At 43.8% G+C, this 18,694-nt stretch overlaps 1 protein-coding gene and 1 long non-coding RNA gene across 2 annotated transcripts; both read right to left on the bottom strand.

The window, feature by feature from the left end:
* Positions 1–385: 385 nt before the first annotated feature.
* LOC127305690 (18.6 kDa class III heat shock protein) lies at positions 386–1,381 on the bottom strand. Its single transcript, XM_051336203.2, has 2 exons — positions 1,017–1,381; positions 386–922 (listed from the first exon to the last, which is right to left on the bottom strand). The coding sequence occupies exons 1-2, from the start codon at positions 1,263–1,265 to the stop codon at positions 623–625; spliced, it is 549 nt and encodes a 182-aa protein (XP_051192163.1). The 5' UTR covers positions 1,266–1,381; the 3' UTR covers positions 386–622.
* A 5,761-nt stretch (positions 1,382–7,142) lies between these two features.
* On the bottom strand, positions 7,143–10,800 carry LOC127305691 (uncharacterized). The gene is made up of 2 exons (XR_007854081.2): positions 8,295–10,800; positions 7,143–7,452 (listed from the first exon to the last, which is right to left on the bottom strand). It is a non-coding gene; the product is annotated as an uncharacterized lncRNA (long non-coding RNA).
* Positions 10,801–18,694: the final 7,894 nt, after the last annotated feature.

Raw genomic sequence — 18,694 nt, 5'->3', positions numbered from 1 at the left:
CCTCCCCTTCTTCATGGGCTCCACTGCGATGCCTGGAGCTGCGCACATATGTAACTCCTTCACGCCCATGGCATATAGGATGCATGCCTGGCTGGCTCTGAGCCAGCGCTGCTGGACGGCAGATCGCCACCTATGCCGTGGCCTCCCGTCTCACATCATATGATGATGTGCCATTGGGCCGACGAAACCATCGACCACCTCTCGGTTGACTGCCCCTTTGCCCTAACAGATTTGCCCCAGCGATGATCGCCGAGATGATTGGTTTCAGAATGTCGGTTGAGCCAGTGAAGCAAGCGGCACACTTCCGTTAAGGAAGGATGATCGATCCTGCAGAATTTACTCTGATCTGTGGAGTTGTGGACCACGATGAACCGAGCAAAAGAAATGCACGAACAGTACACATTCAAAGCACGAAACACGTCTGATTCGTTCTTTCCCTACTAGTTCCATACCACAGCTACATTCACGGGAGACAACTACAACACCTAGTCCCCAGCAATATCACGAACAGAGGAGCACGGCAGCAGCACAAGAGAACCCTCCTCCCGCCACGAACTTAACTACCGCTACACTGACGACACTGAAGTACTACCAAAATGCTCCGTAGCAAGCTCTGGATCGATCACGCGATGGCGACCTGGACGGACTTGGGCTTCTTCTCCTGCGGCGGCTGCTTCTTGACGGTGACGGTGAGCACGCCGTTCTCGCAGCGCGCGGTGACGCCGCCCGCGTCCGCGTCCTCCGGCAGCCTGAACTTGCGCACGAACGACCGCGGCGACGCGCGCCGCTCCAGCCGGATGTACTTGCAGTCGCCCTCCTCGTCGTCCCGCTTCCGCTTCCCCGCGCCGTTGGGGTTGCCGGCGCCGTTGCCGTTGGCGTTAACGCTCTTCATCACCAGCACGTTGTCCTCCTCCAGAGTCACCTGCGCATTTCAGAGCGCGCCCAATGTCAATTCCTTCCTTCAGTCCTCCGGTTCAGTCCAAGAAATGGGGGAAATGAAGAGAATTCGTGCATACCTGGATGTCGGACTTGGAGAGGCCGGGGACGTCGAGCAGGAAGGCGTACTCGCCGGGGGTTTCCACGATGTCCACAGGCGCGCCGCCGCCAGCACCGACGCCGTGTGCGCGATGCTGTCCATGCCCGTGCGCCGCGTGGTGGTGGTGGGCGTTGCCGCGCTGGTCACTGTCCGCGGCGGCGAGTAGGTCCAGAACTTCCGGCAGGTGGAGGAGGCCGGTGACGGCGGGGGCGAACAGCAGCTCAGCCATGGCTTCTTGTTGTTCTTCCTCGGTTGATTCCTCGCACAGTGGATGGATTAGTGGGCTCAGACTTCGAGAATCGCTGGATTTTTTCTTGAGTGCTCGGTGGAGCGAGGATGAGGGGTTTTAATGGGGGCGATGCGAAGGTTCCAGATGTCGCCGGTCGGCGGTGCGGTGGCGCGTCGAGAAGGATCGAGAGGGGCCATGGAAGAACCTGGTACAGCACCAGAGGAATCCAGAGAATTTCTGTGCTGTTCTGCACCGCAGCTGGGCCGTTTTGTATTTGGGCCGTCGTCTTCTGGGCTGCACAGAACTTACTGTTTGGGCCCTCCCCGTTGACGCTCTACATCACGAAAACCTCGTTAAGTTCCAAAATCATCTATTCATCATACACATCAAGAAGAGAACACACCCGATGCGCTAAAAAAAATGAAGAAGAAGAAGAGAACATACCCAATGTTAGTCGATGCCACAATAGAGTTCATTCTAGAAAATGTGGAAAATCAGTTTCCGTAGTTCACGGGCGACAGGTTAGGCGACTGCTCGAAGACTCGATCTAGTATTCGGATAGCCTCAAATCAGATCACAAGTTTCTTCGTGAAACTCCACGTCCATATATCTCAATCCCATCAAACCATGCGGAAGCTCGGGTTCATTCTACTAAATTGTTCCCGTAGGCTACCTTAATGGAAAATGTTTGAAGGAGAGTCTATCTCTAGCTAACCACCTTGGCGATGTTACATCGTGTACACGCCTATTTCAGCGTTGTGGGAGATCCTGATGCTTCCAAATCCTACAATGCCTATAGATTTCAATATTATTGCAAAGCAACTATTACAAAGAATAAAATGTGTGTACATGCCAATATAGTAGCAACACTGAGCTCTAGTCCGCGCTCGACTGATGTGCGTGGGCTACCCTTTTGTAAATGTGATATTATTTTCATCTACATTCTAACATTTATATAGAGGTATCACACTGGCATTAACTTTTGACCTCATGTCGTACAACAACCATGCAACTTACATGCATTTTAATACTCCTCGAGGGCTCGTTTGGTACCAGAGTATTGGAGGACTTAGCGAGTATTATCCCGATCAATCCCTAAATCCCTTTTTTTTTTGCCAAAGGCACGTTTGGTAACAGAGTTTTGGGCCGAAACAATCCCCACACATCCCCGGAAAACCCCATCCCTGACCCAAACTGTGAGGCTTTTTTCTTAAATGCAATCCACTACCTAGACCACGTGTATTATCATGTCCCCGTCCAAAACCTAGCAATAGGCGCCACGCAAGCGACCAGCGAGAGTGGCTAATGGAGCGGCGGTGAGCGGAGCAGCAGCAAGAACTGCGGGAGGGGCAGGAGGTGCGTGATAGGTGGAGCATATGACCGACAAAGACAAGCATGGATCCAGCCAAGCGGCTCTTGGAATCTAACCGGCTACGCCACACCACCACCATTCCTGTACTTCAGTCTACCTTCTCTCCGGTAACCCCCTTCTCTCTCTCTCCCTCTCTATTGCAATGCTAGCCAGTCGCCCGATCTGAGCTCCTCGCACCCTTCGTCCACCACTAGCTATGTATTCACAGCTTTCCCAAGAGCTGGTAATTAGTTGCTGACTACGTATACACAGGCGCAAAGCTATTTCTGCCAAAATGATGTCGTACTTGTAGCACCGGTAGCACATTTTCATTGCAACGCAATGTGCTTGTAGCAGCTATTGGGAGGAAGATGCGATGCTGACCTGAAACGATCGCCAATAATTATTACTGGGATTAGGAGCAATATGTTTCTTACCAGTAGATGTTACCAATATATTTTAATTGCAATGCAGGTATTATTATTTCTTAAGTATTGGAAGAATCTGAGATGAAAAGAAAAAGATGTAGTATTGGGAGAAGCTGAATTCCATTGTAGTATCTAGAGTGATACGTGATACGCAATACATTGTTCCTTGTTATTATATATCTAAGCATGATATCCTTGCAAGTAGTGTCTTAGTTCTACTGTAGATGAATGGATTTATATTGCAAGTTAGGATTGCGTATTTCTAATGCCATTATGGGCGATGCCTTGCTTGTCTCGCTGATTGTGTTGTGAAAAGGTTATGCACTGAGCCTTTTATTTTGTCATGGCTGAGTTATTTTATTTAAATTTATAATTGGTTATTAAACTGTTGGATGACATGTATGTTCTACTGTTAAGAAGCAGTTGATCATTGAAAAGGCTATTTTTCTACTGTTAACTTAATTGTAGGAACCAGGTCATTGTTGGTTATTATTGGCTATCTTTTACTGTATACTTTGAGTTTCCTTATGATCTATTTTCAGCAATTTGTAATCCACCCAACTCCACTTTGCTGGCAACTCCTGATCTCAGCACATGCTTTTCCTGTTCTCACTTTGTGCCTAATGAGAGCACATTGTAGCCCTGGGAATACTTGCTCGTTTGATGTTAATTGTAATGCTCTATTTTCTGCACCTGGACACACCGCCATGCATGATTATAGTAAACGATCACCGATTTTTATTGGATGTACTGGATTAGGAGCAATATGTTTGTTACCAGTAGATGTTACCAACATATTTTAATTGCAATGCAAGTATGAAAAGAAAATATGTAGTATTGGGAGAACCTGAATTCCATTTTAGTATCTAGTGTGATACGTAATACACAATACATCGTTTTTTTTTTTTTTTGTTTGTTTAGGTTGCTCACCACATACACCATGTGGTAATACATCGTTTTTTATTATTCTATATCTACGCATGGTATCCTTGCAAGTAGTGTCTTAATTCTATTTGTGGATTAATGGATTTAGATTTCAAGTTAAGATTTCGTATTCTAGTGCCATTGTGGGCGATGCCTTGCTTGTCAGGCTGGTTGTGTTGTGAAAAGGTACTGAGCCTTTTATTTTGTCATGGCTGAGTAATTTTCTTTAAATTTATAATTGGTTATTAAACTGTTGGATGGCATGTATGTTCTACTGTTAACTATAGGAAGCAGTTGATCATTGAGAAGTCTTTTTTTACTGTTAACTTTAATTGTAGGGAGCAGGTGATTGTTAGTTGTTAAACTATTGGCTATGTTTTACTGTATACTTCGAGTTTCCTTATGATTTATTCTCAGCAATCTGTAATCCACCCAACTCCATTTTGCTGGCAACTCCTGATCTCAGCACATGCTTTTCCTGTTCTCACTTTGTGCCTATTGAGAGCACTTTGTAGCCCTGGAAATACTTGCTCGTTTGATGTTAATTGTAATGATGTGTTTTCTGCATCCTAGTCGGAGTTTCAAAAGAGATGATCACATCAAGCAATAGTGTAACCCAATCTGCATCTCTTCTATTGGACAAGGGCCATTCTGGATCCTGTACAAAAGTGCCAGGAGCATGATACACTCTTATATGGTCTTACATATCAAGATGTTTCCTGCCAGATTGGTGATAAATTGATAATTTTGATTAATGTTTCAGCTCTGTTGTTTATCCCCAAGCTGTTGGCATACCAAAACAAAATTTATAGTGTTAGTTTTGATCAGTGTGTGTGTGTGCGTGCGCGCGCCCGTTTTCATAAAAATAGATCTTTGCTAATCTATACTGATTTGCCCTACTGATTGCTATTGCCGTTGAGCACCAATCCCTGCAACAATCCCTGCCTACCAAATGGAAGTTTTAAGAAATGGGATTAGGGATTACATGGGATTCCATTTTGTGGGGAGTAGTGGTGATTGGGTGAAAGTAGGGGTTTCATCCCCACAAATACTCCACTACCAAATAACTTTGGATGATCAACAAAACTTTTGCATTTGGAACATAAACTTTCCGATAAGTAACTTGTTGGAGAATCCTGGCCATAAGTTTTGAATTATTATTACAAATACAAAGTACGTAAAAGATATATAGGCAGTGATGTCTACGGGAGCTTCTATTCTTGTAGACAGTGTTGGGCCTCCAAGAGCAGAGGTTTGTAGAACAGCAGCAAGTTTCCCTTAAGTGGATCACCCAAGGTTTATCGAACTCAGGGAAGAAGAGGTCAAAGATATCCCTCTCAAGCAACCCTGCAACCACAAAGCAAGAAGCCTCTTGTGTCCCCAACACACCTAATAGGTGCACTAGTTCGGCGAAGAGATAGTGAAATACAAGTGGTATGAATAAATATAAGCAGTAGCAACGGCACCAGAAAAGTGCTTTGCCCAGGACTGGCGTGTGGTTGATGGTGGTAATATTGCGGACAATACAGATGCAGTAAAACAGTAAACAAGCAGCGATAGCAGTATTGGAAACAAGGCCTAGGGATCATACTTTCACTAGTGGACACTCTCAACATTGATCACATAATAAAACCACTCTACACTCTCTTGTTGGATGATGAACACCATTAATTGTGTAGGGCTACAAGAGCACCTCAATGCCGGAGTTAACAAGCTCCACAACATTCGATATTCATATTTAAATAACCTTAGAGTGCATGACAGATCAACACAACCAAACCAAGTACTAACATAGCATGCACACTGTCACCTTCACACTACGAAAGGAGGCATAGATCACATCAATACTATCATAGCAATAGTTAACTTCATAATCTACAAGAGATCACAATCATAGCCTACGCCAAGTACTACACGATGCACACACTGTCACCATTACACCGTGCAGGAGGAATAAACTACTTTAATAACATCACTAGAGTAGCACACAGATAAATTGTGATACAAAACACATTGCAATCATAAAGAGATATAAATAAGCACTTCACTATGCCATTCATAACAGTGAATAAGTATTCTGTGAAATATAGCCTAAGAGACCCACACGGTGCACACACTGTCACCTTTACACACGTGGGACAAGGAGTCTCCGGAGATCACATAAGTAAAATCCACTTGACTAGCATAATGACATCTAGATTACAAGCATCATCATATGAATCTCAATCATGTAAGGCAGCTCATGAGATTATTGTATTGAAGTACATAGGAAGAGAGACGAACCACATAGCTACCGGTACAGCCCTTAGCCTCGATGGAGAACTACTCCCTCCTCATGGGAGACAGCAGCGTTGATGAAGATGGCGGTGGTGATGATGGAGAAGCCTTCCGGGGGCACTTCCCCGTCCCAGCGGCGTGCTGGAACAGAGACTCCTGTCCCCCAGATCTTGGCTTCGCGATGGCGGCGGCTCTGGAAGGTTTCTCGTACCGTGGCTTTTTCGTATCGATGTTTTAGGTCAGGGACCTTTATATAGGCGAAGAGGCGGAGTCGGAGGGTCAACGAGGCGACGACACACTAGGGGGGCGCGGCCCAGGCCCTGGCCGCGCCACCCTGTCATCTGGGGCCCCTGTGGCCCCCCTCTGGCGGCTCTCGGGTGTTCTGGAAGCTTCGTGGAGTTTTAAGACTCTGGGCGTTGATTTCGTCCAATTCCGAGAATATTTCCTTACTAGGATTTCTGAAACCAAAAGCAGTGACAATCGGCCCTTCGGCATCTCGTCAATAGGTTAGTTCCGGAAAACACATAAATATGACATAAAGTATGCATAAAACATGTAGATATCATCAATAATGTGGCATGGAACATAAGAAATTATCGATACGTCGGAGACGTATCAGCATCCCCAAGCTTAGTTCCTGCTCGTCCCGAGCAGGTAAACGATAACAAAGATAATTTCTGGAGTGACATGCCATCATAACCTCGATCATACTATTGTAAGCATATGTAATGAATGCAGCGATCAAAACAATGGTAATGACATGAGTAAACAACTGAATCATAAAACAAAGACTTTTCATGAATAGTACTTCAAGACAAGCATCAATAAGTCTTGCATAAGAGTTAACTCACAAAGCAATAATTCAAAGTAAAGGTATTGAAGCAACACAAAGGAAGATGAAGTTTCAGCGGTTGCTTTCAACTTGTAACATGTATATCTCATGGATATTGTCAACATAGAGTAATATAACAAGATATGCAAGTATGTAGGAATCAATGCACAGTTCACACAAGTGTTTGCTTCTTGAGATAGAGAGAAATAGGTGAACTGACTCAACATAAAAGTAAAAGAATGGCCCTTCGCAGAGGGAAGATTGCTACATTTGTGCTACAGCTTTGGTTTTGAAAACAAGAAACAATTTTAGCCGCAGAGTGGTCCTGCAGATGAAAATAATGCTATTACAACACCTTTTAGCCGCAGAGTGGTCCTGCAGATGAAAAGTAGTCAAAAGGAGCAGTATTTAAATTGGTCTGGTTGTACGGTTACAGGAGAGATATGAAGGTAAACTTGTTAAATTGCTTAATTGCAGCTTTACTAAATCGAAGTCAGTACCACTTGAAGATGAAAGTACGAATTTTGTTCATGAAAGAGGAATGGAATTAGACTTTAAACATTACTCATAAAACCGTAGTAATAGATGGTGATGCATATATTATGCACAAACAAATCAATGAGCACACAAATAAGTACACAAACCTGAAACAGAGGACACACAAAGTGAACATACATGGCATAGACTACCATGAGCTAACTTCTAAAATAAAGAACGGCAGGAAACTGAAACACCTCATCAAAAGGCAACCCAACAGAAATGCTCTCTAAAAAATAATGGGTAAAACTCTGACCGCATCTTTTATGCAACAAAGTAAATATACTTTAACTTGCATCTATATGGAAGTGAGAAATTCTGCTAATGAAGAGTGGTTTCTGTCCGCATTGATATATAATATTACACTATGTAGCATATGAGCAAAGGATTAGCATGTCAAATATAAATTTATTCAAGCATATGACTTGGCTAATTTGATCAACACAACTTCAGACATGAATCGTATATATAGAACTCTTAACGAATAAGTAGCCAACGTTAATGAAAGGCAGTTTTATCCATTGTAATTCACCCATCCACAATTGCATGGACCGTCACACTGATTGGTGATAAGGTTGAATGCTACTTTGCAGGAAAACTCCGTCCATTAATTTCTCAATAGACCAAAGTTTTCTTTTACTCACGGATAAGATAACTTTGATCAGAAAGAGAAAGCATACCTAGCTTTCATCGCAAGGGACCAAGAAGCCATGGGCAATGTCTTCCGCACAATGTATATATAGAATTAGAGATGCGACGGTGACCAACCGGATGCGCCTGACTATACTAAGATGATACCTCACCAAACATTTTAGCACATAACTGAAAAAGGAAAGATATGAAATTATCCTTTGAGCAAAATGACCTGATGTGCAGAGTCTAAATTTACTCCCCACGGTGATTACAAATCTATGAAGTCGAAGACACCTGCACCAAGAACTGGAGAACTCACCATTGAGCATATCACTTTCAAACAGTTAGCTGCAAGACAAAAGCAGAAAGTAAAAGAGCAGTGATGCTAGATAGCTACCAAGAAGTAAGGAACTAATAAATTCATTCAAGAAATGGAGTCTATTGGAATAGCCAGGCTGCTATTAAGAAGGTTTCTGATTTTGCTCCATGAAAATGAGTAGCAAATAATACCGACTAAATTGCATATGTCAGCACATGCTGTACAACTGAACTAACACTGTTACTTGTTGGCGCCATCATATTAGTTCTTATTCAGACCACTAACAGATGCATCATAGTATAGCCAGAAGGCCATTAAATAAGCAACCATATGTATACTTTACAGCCCTGGCAGATGGTGCTCCATGCTTTGATGTTCTGAATCAGAAATATGAACAGACTTCTAAGTCAGAACATGCTGGTTGAAACCTCAGATGAAAGAAGCAGCATTACATTAATAACAGGAAAATGAGCAGCCATAAGTAAGCAGATACGACATATTAAGTAGGCCAAAGTAAACAAAATATAATTAGTACTACTCCTACTCTCACCAGAGCAATGCATTTTTAGACCAAATTCTGACTAATCACTGAAATAGTCACCCTATTTAGTCGGCTAAGTTCATCGTTAGATTGAGCAGACAGTTAGCCTGAATGGACGACTTAACTGATTAACTAACTGACTGGCACCACATAGATCCAACATATAAAATGTAGATCTGCTGAGGCATGAGCTACTCTATAGAGCTAATTAAAATGTTTGGCGAGCATGAAGATTTCTGGAGTCAGGTCATGACTTTAGCATCGAATACTATACCTCGTAGTTGGTCGGGCTAGCTTGGTTCAGAAAACAAACTGACAACCTAGCTCTCAAAATTATGATTCGGTTTGATAAATGAAGTCACAAAATGATGTTGGTCAGTTTTGCTTCAGCAGATCGGGACACAGCTGTATCAATCAGATGTAAATTTCTGGAAAACGTGAAAAAAATTCTTCATGTACAAACGGAGTGGTATTCTCATTTCCAAATTGTTCAGAAAACCATGGATTCCTGAAGGCCTACATGCCAAGATACGTTGAGGCTCAGTCGGCAGAAGAAACAGCCGACACAGCCCTCCGACAACGCCCTCCTCCAGGAGCAGAAGAATTTCCCCACGCAGGACCTGGAGGCGTACCCGGTGCACGACCTGGAGGCCGACCACGCCTCGGACGCGCATCACCAGGCGAGTGCAGGCACGACGTCTTGAGCATCGAACAGGGGCGGGCAGCGCGGCAGTACTCTGCCGCAAATAGGTGCGGCTGAGCTGAACAGGGGCGTGGCGGGACTCGCGTCCAGCATGGGTGGCCCAGAGCTGCGCGCGGTGCGGAGGAACTCCGCAGCGAGCAGGGGCGGGAGGGAGCTTTGGGCAGCGCGACGGAACTGCGGCGACCAAAGGCTGCAGGGAGCTTGGCCGCAGCGAGTTAGGCGTCACGTACCTATGGCGCGTCGCTGGCGTGCTATCCACCGAAACCTCCGCGCCCACCGCTCCTGGGTCGACTTCGTCGTCGACGGCTGCTCTCACTCCCTGGAGGCCGACGACACATCAAACGCGCATCGCGATGGCGGCCAGGGATAGCGGAGGCCGGCAAGCTTGACCGCCCCCACTCCAATCCGGCCGCTCCGCCGGTGACCACACGCACTGTCTATAGCCAATACACGAGGTCGGGGAGAAGAGGATGGCGGCGAGATCCTCATCCACGCCGGCAGCCGCCTCTGGACTCTGGAGGAGGGGAGAGCTCGAAGCTCCTCCACTGCGCTGCCAGGGAGAGAGAATAAGGGGACGCCACCAGCAGCACCGCCGCCTCTTCGGCCGCCGACAGCAATTCTCGCTTTCACCCAGCGCCAACCCGGCCGCCGACCCTCCCAGCGCGCCGCCGTCGATGCCTCCATGGGCCATGGCCTGCCAATTCTTCTCGGCTGAAGCAGCACGATGACGCGGCCAAAGCTGCAGGGGGCTGGGGGAAGCCGGCCCGCCTCCTGTGCCATGCTTGCCGGTGAGGATCTGTTCAACTGGAAGGTCCTGCGGCGCCGTGTTTGTGGGATTTTGGGTCAATAGATTGGTGGAGAACTCCACATAGAGACACGACGTGGAGACGGGAGAGGTCAGGAAATCTCTGGAGGATCCAGTCAAAGCGGTGAGGGGATGGTAACCACCGCTTTGACTCCCAAAACTGGTGCTGTTAATTTGGTACTGTAGATGGCATTTAACAGTAACCCGGATCGCTGAGGTTTCAGCAAACTTGTTCAAATTTATTACAGTACCCAGTGTATCTACAGGACAAAATCTGTACGTGGCTAATCCTGATTTGATAAACCGTGAAGTGAACAGTAGCCAAATCAATCTCCTTTTAGCAAACAGGGTTAGCTTTGATATATAGTAAATATTAGCTCGTGCTATAACTTGTACTGAATTTACAGAAGATGGCATGGTAGCTCATGCTATAACTTGTACCGAACTATGATAAATTTCAAAAACACGTAATATTTCTTTGAAGGACATAGTCACATTAGTACTGCATTTTCATTTATCAAGAAGACAGTAGCTACCAAGAGTGTTGTTTATTGTTCTTATTTTTCTTGAAGACAATAGCTACCAAGAGTGCTGGCCTGCTTTGGCGTAGTAATTCATTTAGAAACAAGGACCGAACTATCATAATTTAAAAAACTCATAATCATCGACGACAACCATTATTTGCTCATGGCAAGCACATTATAATTTTAAAAGAAAAACACACATAATATAATATTCATTCATGGCAATGAAATATCTTCGTCCTTTCCCGTAGACTTAATAATCCTCACATAACGTTTAAAGTGAAAAGGCCCAAGCACACTGAAGGAAAAAAGGGCCGCACGACCCAGCCCAGCTAGAAGGAGAAGCATAGATTCGTCTCTCCCAGTCGTACGCGAAAAAGCTCTCGAGCTTCGATCTGCTCTAATGGCGTTGCCATTGCAACTGTGCGACATGAGCTCCTCCCGACATACACATGATATAACAAGTTGTCTAGTTGGGGGCCCCTTGGATCCCGGGGGCGCGGGGGCCAGCCCTGGCCGGGAGAGACCCCCTCCGTCGCCGTGACAGAGAGAGAGAGAGGTTGTGAGAGTGAGAGAGATAGGATTGTGAGGTTGATTTAGATTTTGTGAGAATTGGACGGTGATTTTAAGATGTGCAAATATGATCATTTATTTGTTGCTTTAAGATTTGTGTAGTCTCATCAGATGATTTGGCCGCTTAAAAGGATGTTTGTCTTTTATAGTGTTCGCAAAATATATTTAAAGTTCCGGTCCTACAGAATTTGGTTCCGGTCCCGCAATTTTGGTTCCGTCAGTTTGGTTCCGTCTAATTACCACCGTTAGATCAGGGCAGATGGACGGTTATTAAAAATGCCAATCACCCTAAAACTTGTAATGAAATATAGGTTATTATACACTAAACTACATGAAATTGATGTATTTTTAAAGAGTTGCAGTTAATACATATGGCAGATGAGGGTTCAATCATTTTACCAAAATTTGTGGGTGAATATTGTTATTTTTTAGGGTCTCTCTGGGGGCTACTCAACTCAGAACGAACTAAGAGCATCTCTAACAGAGCCTATATTTATCGTAACTGAATAAACTGAGTTCAGTCTTCCAAAAAATGAATTGCGGGCGCATTTAGGCACAGCGCAGAACAGGCGCGGGAAAAATCGATACTCGCGATTGCAGTCGATTTCATCCGATCAAGCTTAATTCGTTCATAATTTACAATAATAGTGGCAAAATACATCCGCACTGGACCTACATAACGTACTCCTAATTAGACAAGAAAGAGACTATACTGTCACCGGGGCGTCGGCGGAGGGTTTATGGTCGCCGGCGGTTGCTAGGCGACGACGAGCGCCGCCACCTCGATGGCCGCCGCCTCGGAGGTGCTCCCGCAGAGGAGAGGCGGTCCGTCGGCGGCGTCGTTGTCATCGTCGCCGCGCGGGGGCAACAACGGCAGCGGCGGGCTGCACGCGCCGACGGCGGGCGCCTCCGCTTCCCCCTCTGCAGCCGCAGCCGCCTCCGCGCGCGCTTGATGGCGTGGCATTAGCTCCGGCCACTTGCGGCCGGCACGCTTCCATGCGCCGTCGGAGCGCGACCGCCTGACGCGCTCCGGCTCCGCCCGTACGCCCGGCGGATGTCGACTTGACCTTCGCCGCCGGATCGGCAACCACCCCTACCCACGCGTCTTGCACGCGTCATTTTGGATGGCGGGGTGGTGTCCGTACCGGCGGAGCAGCATCAGAGGGCCTGGGATTGCTCGTCGGAGTGGAGGCAGGTTGTGGTGGCGGGAGAGGAGCGGCAGGAGGGGAGTAGGGTTTCCGAACCGAACTCCCCTCCGCGAACCCTTTTAATAGGGGCCGTGCGGGGAGTTTCTCGGGCCCTGAACTTCCGATTCGGGCCGGCCCATGTTTACGGGCTCTGATCGGCGCGCGTTTCGGCCCGAACCCGTAAATCCGCCGGAAAAATTCGGTTCCGGCGGGATTTACGGGCCCTGTTAGAGATGTAACATTATCAGATCTTAATTACAATATGTTCCAACTCACTATTAACACGAATAACAAAAATCTAACGGTTGGAGACATGTTTTTGTAGTTGCAAAAAATCAGCTGCAACTTCATTTGCAACTAAAAAAATCTTAGTTGCAATCCAACTTATATCTCAAATGATGCGAATCCAACGCTTGCAGCTGAGCACGAGCTTTGATCTCGAGAACTAGCAACTTTCTACTTTTTACTGTTGAAAAAGCCTCACTCCTTATCTGCAGAGCTATGAGGCCAGTTCTGAATGCCGAGTGTTGAGGTTGAGCTGCGGAACGGCTGAAGCCTGAAGGACAGGGCAGCGGCTTCACCAAGGGGAAGGCCCAAGATTCAGTCAACTCCCAAGCAGCCAGCTCATTCTCTTTCCCTGGAAATACACACTTTGTGTTTCACTAGAAAAAAACAGCCACTTTCTTTCCTTGGTCGACCATGGCAGCTACTTACAAAAGTACAGAAACTGCACTTGGACGCAAAAGGAAAATGAGAGAGTACAGCAGTACTGCTCCTTACTGATGTTCACTAGCAAGAGAACAGACTCGGGAGCATGCAAACCATGTGGAAGTGGAGAATCATACTACTGACTTTATCTGAAAGACTACCTCAACTGTGAAAGCTTGAAGGATAATCCATCTCTTGCTAACCACCACGTTGATATTACATCGTGTACAAACAAAGGTCAACGCGGTGACTGATCCTGATGCTTCCAAATCCTACAATACCTTATAGATTTCGACAATATTTCAAAGCAACTCTAGCTAAGAACAGAATGTGTGTACACTAGCAACAGCCAAGCTATAATCCTTGTTCATGTATGCCGGTTGTCTATCGTAAATATGAACCTTGTATTCTCACATTTAAATAGGAGTATCATAGCATTTACTTTTGATATCATTTTGATGCAACAACCATGCATTTTAATCCCCCCATAAGGAGCACATGGCTTTCATTTAAGATATACTGAATTCAGTTCCCTCCTTCCTATATACAAGCTCCCATACAAAATTACAAATATATTGATATTGATTGTATCAACCATAATTAGAAAATTCAGTTCCTTTCTCTGGATGGCCATATATTCTGACAAAGCCTTTTGATTCGGAACATGATCTTCCTGATAGTAGGATTACGTGATCATGGTATAATAAAATAGCAACTTATTGAAAAATCATGCTCATATTAGAGATATTTTTGAGAATATCAAGTGCGTACGAGATATATAGGCATGGGCACCACACATGTGTAATTTCGTAGTTAAATGTAATAATCACTGAACCAGGAAAACAAGGGTTGCTACACGGTAAGCTGCATAGTGCAATGTGTTTTCTATTGAAGTTGCAGTAAAGACGATGACGAACGACGGTGCCATCATTTACGCCATAATATATTCAAGGGTGTGTATTTGTGCACTATATTTTCTTTGCAATTCGTAAAAAAAAAACTCAGTCTTTCTTGGCAAGCAAAGAGAGGCCAGCTCCGAACATCCGAGTGTCAAGGTGGGGCTGCTGAACGGCTGAAGCATGAAGGGGAGGGGGCAACAGATTCACCCAAGGGAAGACCCAAGATTCAGCCAATTCCTAAGCAGCCAATTCCTTGTGTTTCCCTAAATAAACAGACACTTGCATGTTTGTCCTCGAAAGAAAGTAACCACTTTCTATCCTGGGTATTGCTGGGCGCGTGGTGTGACGAACGAAGAAGAGAAAAGAGAGTGGTACAAAAGTGCTGAAGTTTATCCCTTTCCGGTAGCACATAAAACAGACTCCGGAACGGACAGAAAGTGAGTCTACATCAGTCATCAAATAAAATGGCACGAAGTGAAACCTCACCAAATAAAAGGGCAGAAAGTGAGACCACAGTTGAGTCCAGGCCCACCGACGTGGATGATGGACTCCGAGCCAAACGACTCGGTCAGAAAAGTGGTGCACCGGCCGGGAAGCTTCTGGATGCCGAGCTAGTGAAATACTAGTATCTGCCCCGCCTGGAAAACTAATATTTATTTTGGCAGGTATCGCCATTTTTGTTGTAGCCCATTGTATTGCGTTTCATGGATGGATCTCCTGTTACATAAATATAAAATGAAGGAAGTTAAGATTCAACCACTTGTTGAATAGATTATCTATATTTTCTATAATTTTTTGTTGGTTTATTACATACTTTCTGCCCCTTGATGTAAGCTGACCTTTTGGCTGTGGTTGTAACATTTTTTAAAATAATATATATAATTTTACGCCGTAGAGAATTTCCCTATGGTAAAGACGTAAAACAAATAGCTTATATTTTGTTTTATTTATAAATGATCTTATTTCACCAATTTTCACATGCATATAGTGTCTACTTGTCTAACTTTCTACATTTTTCTAAGCTTATAGCTATGTTTTTCATGATATTTTAACTATATAGCCCCTATGGACCATAAAGCAGAGGATCACTCTCATATGAGCACCTAGCTTTTGAGTAAAGGGCTATTGCGGATTCAATGGAGGCAAACCGGTTTTGGTAGCGAGTTTACCACCTCAATGCATCAACTTTCCGCAATTGTTTTCTAGTATCTTTCCTTTTAGAACAATGTATACATGTTTGCTCTTAATTGTAGGTACACCAACACCATATGTACCAGAGGTATTGTTTTAAGTTTCACATGCTTACACATTTACAGGAGTATAACAGATCAAGTGTCCTTCAGATTATCAAGTGGGTTTTACTTTAGTTTATAAATCGTCACATAGTTAGTTGGAACCTATAACTTGGATCTATGTTCACTTTGGTGTAAGTTTAATGTCTGAAACTAATGGACAATGTTATATGGGAATCTAGGTTTCTTGGTGGCGATACATCTCATTATCTCAATATATTAGAAAATTTATTCGGACGTTGGAGTAAACTTCCAGTCTAGTTTTGCTATCCGGTTCTTGTGCACAAATGTGTAGCGTAGTTTTTCATTTTCTTTATATTATTTTTAGTGGCTATGCTTTGATTAGTGCTTTTTTTTCTACATAAGCCTTCAATTTTATGGTTAATATGAACTATTTTGGGAATGATGCCCCCTTAAATTTTCTAACCTATAGTCTACATATTGTTGGCCACCTTGCGTGACACTCTACTAAGGCTACCCATAGTGCTAGTATCTTAGCTAGTATCATGCATGCCAGACCAATAGTAATGTTGATGTTGCAGCTAATTAAGTAGGAGTGAGAAAATTAGAGTATCATAGGTGGATACCGTATCATAGCGCATGTTACGAGAAGAAGTTAAGGTCAGTTAAAACTTGTATATAATTTTGCATTGAAATTATAAAAAACAATAAATCTACTAAAACAATGATACTACTTCATAATACAATGTATTATTGAGATAATATCATACACAAGTATCATATGGATGATACTACTATATGATACTACCCACTATGGCTAGCATATCCAGCCAACACACGAAATTGAAGTGATCGCTTCTTGCCAAAACCATCTTAAATGGTATAAGAAAAGAGTGAGGAGTATGCACAGATATGCAAGCCATGGTGACTTGAAGCTTAATAGTACCAGGGCGATGAAATCCGCTACCAATATGGCATTTGCTTGAAGGAAGGTTCATCTGTAGCTAACCATCTTAGTGATGTTACTTCTTGTACAAACCTATATCAGCGTAGTAGAAAATCATGATGCTTCCAAGTCCTAAAATGCTCTGAATTTCAACAGTATTGTAAGTAGCTACCTAAGTTTAAATGTGTCTACATCATGTACGATAGCAACGACTGAGCTCTACTACTCGTCGGGATCAGCTGTGTGTCATGGAGACTTGTGGAGATAATCATATGACATCCCTATTCTCATGTTAAATAGGTCTATTATAGCATTCACTTATACCACGTGATTCAACAACCATGTTTCTTCCATGCATTTTAGTCTTGCCAGTAGGAGCACGTGACATTCATATAACATGTAATATCATAAGCATTATTATAGAAGGTTAGTAGTAAACGCCGCATGCATCAATTGATGCAGAGGCAGGGGAGTTTCCCTATTTCAAAAAAAAAGAAGGTTAGTAGTAAATATTTTGATCATATCAATTCGATTTCACTTGGATCATGAAATTCCCGATACTGTGGTCATATGATCATGGCAGTGTAACTTGGTGAAAACTACCTCGTCTATGGTTTTCTTTAATTCTAGAAGAAAGTTTATAGGAAAATAATGCTCCATGGTATTTAAATAGGCAAGTACGCATAACACATGTGTTTCTAGAGGCTTCCTGGATAGGCGTGGGGATGAGCTACCTTATGTGAGAGAGATAGAGAGGGAGGGAGAGAGAGCATGCATGATAAATCTTGGTCATTATCTCTTCTTCGATGTGCCTCTCGCACTTCCTTCGATGTGCATCTTCCACTTGTACAAGTTTCTTTGCGTGAGGCAATCAATATCGGATTTATTGTGCCTCATCTATGCAACTCAACAAACCTCGGTTTCCATCTCCGGTAATGGCTTTTACTTTAACATTGTGTGTTAGTTCTCCTCACTTTTTGTGTCTTGTGCCACCACATGACCGCCGCATCTCATAGTTTTCTTTGTTAGATACCTTACATGGCCATCCATCTAAGAGGTCTTCAACATCTCAAAATCACGAGGTCTTGGGCTTCTCCAATTGAAGGTGTTAGCCTTGCTATGCCTCATTATATGTATTGTATCTATGCTCCTTTAAGTTTCCTTACTATATTTCTTAATAGGCCTGATTCATTATCTTGCAAATAACAGAAAATAAGTACTCCAGTACATTGTTTAAGATTTAAAAAAACTAAAATGAATCCATATGACACTGTTTCTGCACCATCTATGAAAGACCCCCCAAGGGTCCAAAAAACCCTAGCTAATGTAATCGTGGTATCTCTGACTAATGTCACTAATAACCTGATTATGAGTTTAAAAAACATGGAATGTCTTGGCGGAAAATTAAAAAACACAATTGTTTTGTTGTCCTTTTTTTATATAACTACTCCACTAGCAACTAAATTTCCTCACTTGTCAACTATCTCTTTCAACCGATGGAAAGCTGGTGATTATACTCGCCATTTCAATTTCTAAGCTAAGAATTGTTAGGAAACACACTCTACGCGAGACTAGGATGGTTCAAAGATGCACATATAAATATGAAAATAAACCGTTCTAGCACGGAGGCAAAGCTTGCCACCTTGCAATTTGAAATGGCCCGTTTTCGGTGTGTCTAACCCCACGAGAGAAATATACGCCCAGTGCACACTTGGCTGAAAACGTTATAACATAAAATTTGTCAAAGCCTCACCATATTAATCTGTGGAAGAGTTCCCCCTAATTCATACTGGGAAAAGTACACTATTTATGAAAAGCACACCATACAAATATAATTGTATTGCGAAAAGAATAGCAATAGTAGAAGTATATAAATACTCGCAACCCGCCAACGCGCGGCAGAACACGTAAAAACAAAACAAAACCAGGAGAAAAGTTGGCATGCAGAAAAAGAGAAATATTAAAAAGGCAAGTGGCCATCATGGCAGT

Source organism: Lolium perenne, chromosome 6, assembly GCF_019359855.2.
Source record: "Lolium perenne isolate Kyuss_39 chromosome 6, Kyuss_2.0, whole genome shotgun sequence".
NCBI lineage: Eukaryota > Viridiplantae > Streptophyta > Magnoliopsida > Poales > Poaceae > Lolium > Lolium perenne.
This window is presented reverse-complemented; position numbering and strand designations above follow the sequence as displayed.

Coding starts and splice junctions, on each gene's coding strand:
- LOC127305690 (XM_051336203.2), bottom strand. CDS start 1,265: ATGGCTGAGCTGCTGTTCGCCCCCGCCGTCACCGGCCTCCTCCACCTG. Junction 923..1,016: donor TCTCCAAGTCCGACATCCAG/GTATGCACGAAT, acceptor TGAAATGCGCAG/GTGACTCTGGAGGAGGACAA.